The 3,218-nt window shown below is 25.9% G+C and overlaps 1 protein-coding gene across 1 annotated transcript; it reads left to right on the forward strand.

The window, feature by feature from the left end:
- Positions 1-721: 721 nt before the first annotated feature.
- LOC124489809 (uncharacterized) lies at positions 722-2,224 on the forward strand. Its single transcript, XM_047052198.2, has 2 exons — positions 722-1,088; positions 1,156-2,224. Exons 1-2 carry the CDS (start codon positions 997-999, stop codon positions 2,222-2,224), a joined length of 1,161 nt encoding a protein of 386 aa, XP_046908154.1. The 5' UTR covers positions 722-996.
- Positions 2,225-3,218: the final 994 nt, after the last annotated feature.

Genomic DNA, 3,218 nt, shown 5'->3' on the forward strand with positions numbered 1-3,218 from the left:
GTCGTAAATCATCGAAATGGATCAAGAAACAATTGGACAATGAACGAATTAAACGTATGGAAATCAAACAATTGGCAGTGATGAATCGATATTTCTCACGAATGTTATCACCATTATTATTATTATATGTAATAACATACAATTTGGATATGATTACATTCTTTTTCTGGCAACTGAAACGATCACGATTTTTTTTCACCTTTTTAACATTGACATCATTTTGGAATTATTTTGCATATATTGTATTTTTGGATGATCGAATTGAAAAATTACTTGAAAAAATCATCAAAAATGTTACCACCAATAGCCAATTCAAATGTTGTGGTCAATGTCATCAATATAGATTGCTTAATCGTTTTCGTTTGGAAGATGATGGACAAATTTTATCGCCTATCAATAGTTTTTATTGTAGCCAAATTGCACATTGTATTGAATTCTATAATCAATATTCAGAAGATTTTCATATGAATGTTTTTGATATTTTTCATTTGAATTTTGTATTCATGTTTGATTCATGTTTATTCGCCATATCATTTATAATATTATCATTACAAACATTGTAAAATTAATTAAACACACAAATTATTTATTGCACAATTTGGACAACAAATAAAAAAAAAATTTTGATTGATAATACATCATTGTTGCCATCTATCGAACTATACACAAATATCCAAATTGGTAAACAGTAATGAATATTTATTCTTCATCACGAGAAACAGCCACCATTCTATTGTAATATAACGATTCTTTAATTATGAAAACGAATCGACAAATTCTACTTGTTTTTTTTTGTTCCGATCAATTATCTAATCAATTTTTCTATTGTTTTTTTTTGCAGATCAATATATTGAACAAATACAATTAATTAATTAATTTCAATATTATTTTGTCAAATGACTTTATTTGGAATTTTTTTCATAAACAAGAAAAATGGATCTTTTCATTTGATGATGGAAAAAAAGTTACATCATCTGCTGCTGTTGCTGCTGCTGAATGTTGAATGTTGAATCCAAGCGAAAAAGAATTATGAATGTAATGGATGAAGAAAAAAATTATCTACTCAATTTGTTTACCAATAGTATTGGGTAAGTGTGAAATTAAATTTTTAAATGAAAAAAAAAATTTTAAAATTTCAATATTCTGAACACATAGATATACTGGTATACAAATGAAACCATTAAAATGGTACGATTGGCAATCAATAATCAATGTGATGATCAATTTGATTATCAATGGAATTATATTCTATACATTTGTCATTACAAATTATACATCATGGGATGTTTTGGTGGATACATCGAATAAAGAATATAAAAATTTAAATAATTTCATCGCAATGTTTTCCAATCACTATGGTCAAATAATGTGGTTGTTCATAACAATTTATCAATATTTTTATATGCGTTCAATTGTCCGATCAATGTCATCAACGATATTTCAACGTATTTATCGTCATAAATATCATTTATTCATTATGTATGGCAAAACATTATTGATAATGGCACCACTTTTATTTAAAGAATTATATTACATCTGTTTTGGATATGGTACAAATTTTTTCGAAACTATTTTCATTATATTCATTTGTCATTGTATTGATACTTCATTTGTTATGCCATTGTTTATAATGGCGTATGTTAAATATGCAACAATTGAATCATTGAAATTAACGATGAAAATGAATAAGAATAATGTTGTTGATGAACAACAAAAACAATGTATGGAAATTAAACGATTGGCCATGATGAATCGTCATTTCTCACGGATATTATCGCCATTATTATTATTCTGTTTGATTTCATTTCATTTAGATTTGATTACATTATTTTTCTGGCATCTAAAAGGAAACGAATTTCTATTATCATTCATATCATTATTAACATTTTGGAATTATCTTGCCTTTGTTTTACATATGGACTGGCAAATTGTTCAATTAATCGAAAAAATTATCGAAATTATTCAAACAAAACAATTTCAATGTTGTGGCCAATGTTATCAATATAGACAGTTTAATTGTCTATTGAATAATGGTGGTGGTTATTCATCGATGAAAAGTTTTTATTGTAGCCATAATTCACGTTGTATTGAATTCTATTATGAATATTTAAATGATTTTCATATTAATCTTTACGATATTTGTCATGTTGATTTTGTATTTCTTTTTGATTCATTCCTATTCACTATTACATTTATTGTATTATCATTGCAGATATTTTATTAACAAACATTTTTTTTCCACATTACTAATTAAATTGAAATTTCAATTATATGGATATATTTAAATAATTGAAAATTTAATCAATTTCTTGTTAATTAAATCAATAGTGATATATAAGCGATTCGTTTTCACAATAAGCTAGATTGTATGTATTATATCGTTGAAATTGGCCGATAAAAATGATCATCAAACAATTTTCATTCGGCCATTTATTATCGTTACGGTTAACAGCAATCATATTATTATTACAATCACCATCATCAATGTTGTTTGTGAATGCATTACAACAAAACCGAAACTATGATGACATTTCTATTGATCAAATAATCATACCATATAAAACGATATATGGTATTCCGAATAAATGCAAAAAAATATCCGAATATCGAACAATTGAACAAAATTATCAATCATGTCAATTGAATTCATTGAAAAAATGGCAAATTACTGTAGATCAATATGTAAGTAATATGATGTTGTTGTTGTTGAATTATTACTATGAATGGAATTTTTGTTTCTTTTCTCTCTTTCTCTCAATTATACAGTATACCGAAACTTTAAATTTTTGTTGTTTTGTTTACGATGTATTAAATTGTGAAATAAAAGTTTTATCCATTTGTGATTCAGAATATTCCAATCAAAATGAACGAGAAACAAGACGATTGTTTGATAAATCATGTAAACCGATTATAAAGAATGATGCATGCAATATAGATGATAAAGATAAATGGAAAGAATATGCTACATACGCTGGTATTGCAATAGCTGGAATTTTTATAATCGTAATAATAATATGGGGCGGTAGAAAAATTTATTATCGAATAACCACTACACCTGAAATGAAAGCAATGGAGGCATATAAGAAAGAAAAATTTGAACAATTATTGGAAATGGAAACAATTCGTACAATTTATGATCAAGAAGTTGATAATTTGGACAATATTTGGCACGAAAGTACAGCTAAAACGATAAAATCAGGAAAGCCAACAACGTCTAG

This window comes from Dermatophagoides farinae, chromosome 4, assembly GCF_024713945.1.
Source record: "Dermatophagoides farinae isolate YC_2012a chromosome 4, ASM2471394v1, whole genome shotgun sequence".
NCBI lineage: Eukaryota > Metazoa > Arthropoda > Arachnida > Sarcoptiformes > Pyroglyphidae > Dermatophagoides > Dermatophagoides farinae.

What these genes read in the sequence shown, in the direction of transcription:
- LOC124489809 (XM_047052198.2), top strand. Translation starts at nt 997, where the DNA reads ATGTTGAATGTTGAATCCAAGCGAAAAAGAATTATGAATGTAATGGAT. An exon ending in TTGTTTACCAATAGTATTGG is followed by an intron (nt 1,089 to 1,155) that starts GTAAGTGTGAAA and finishes CTGAACACATAG; the next exon opens with ATATACTGGTATACAAATGA.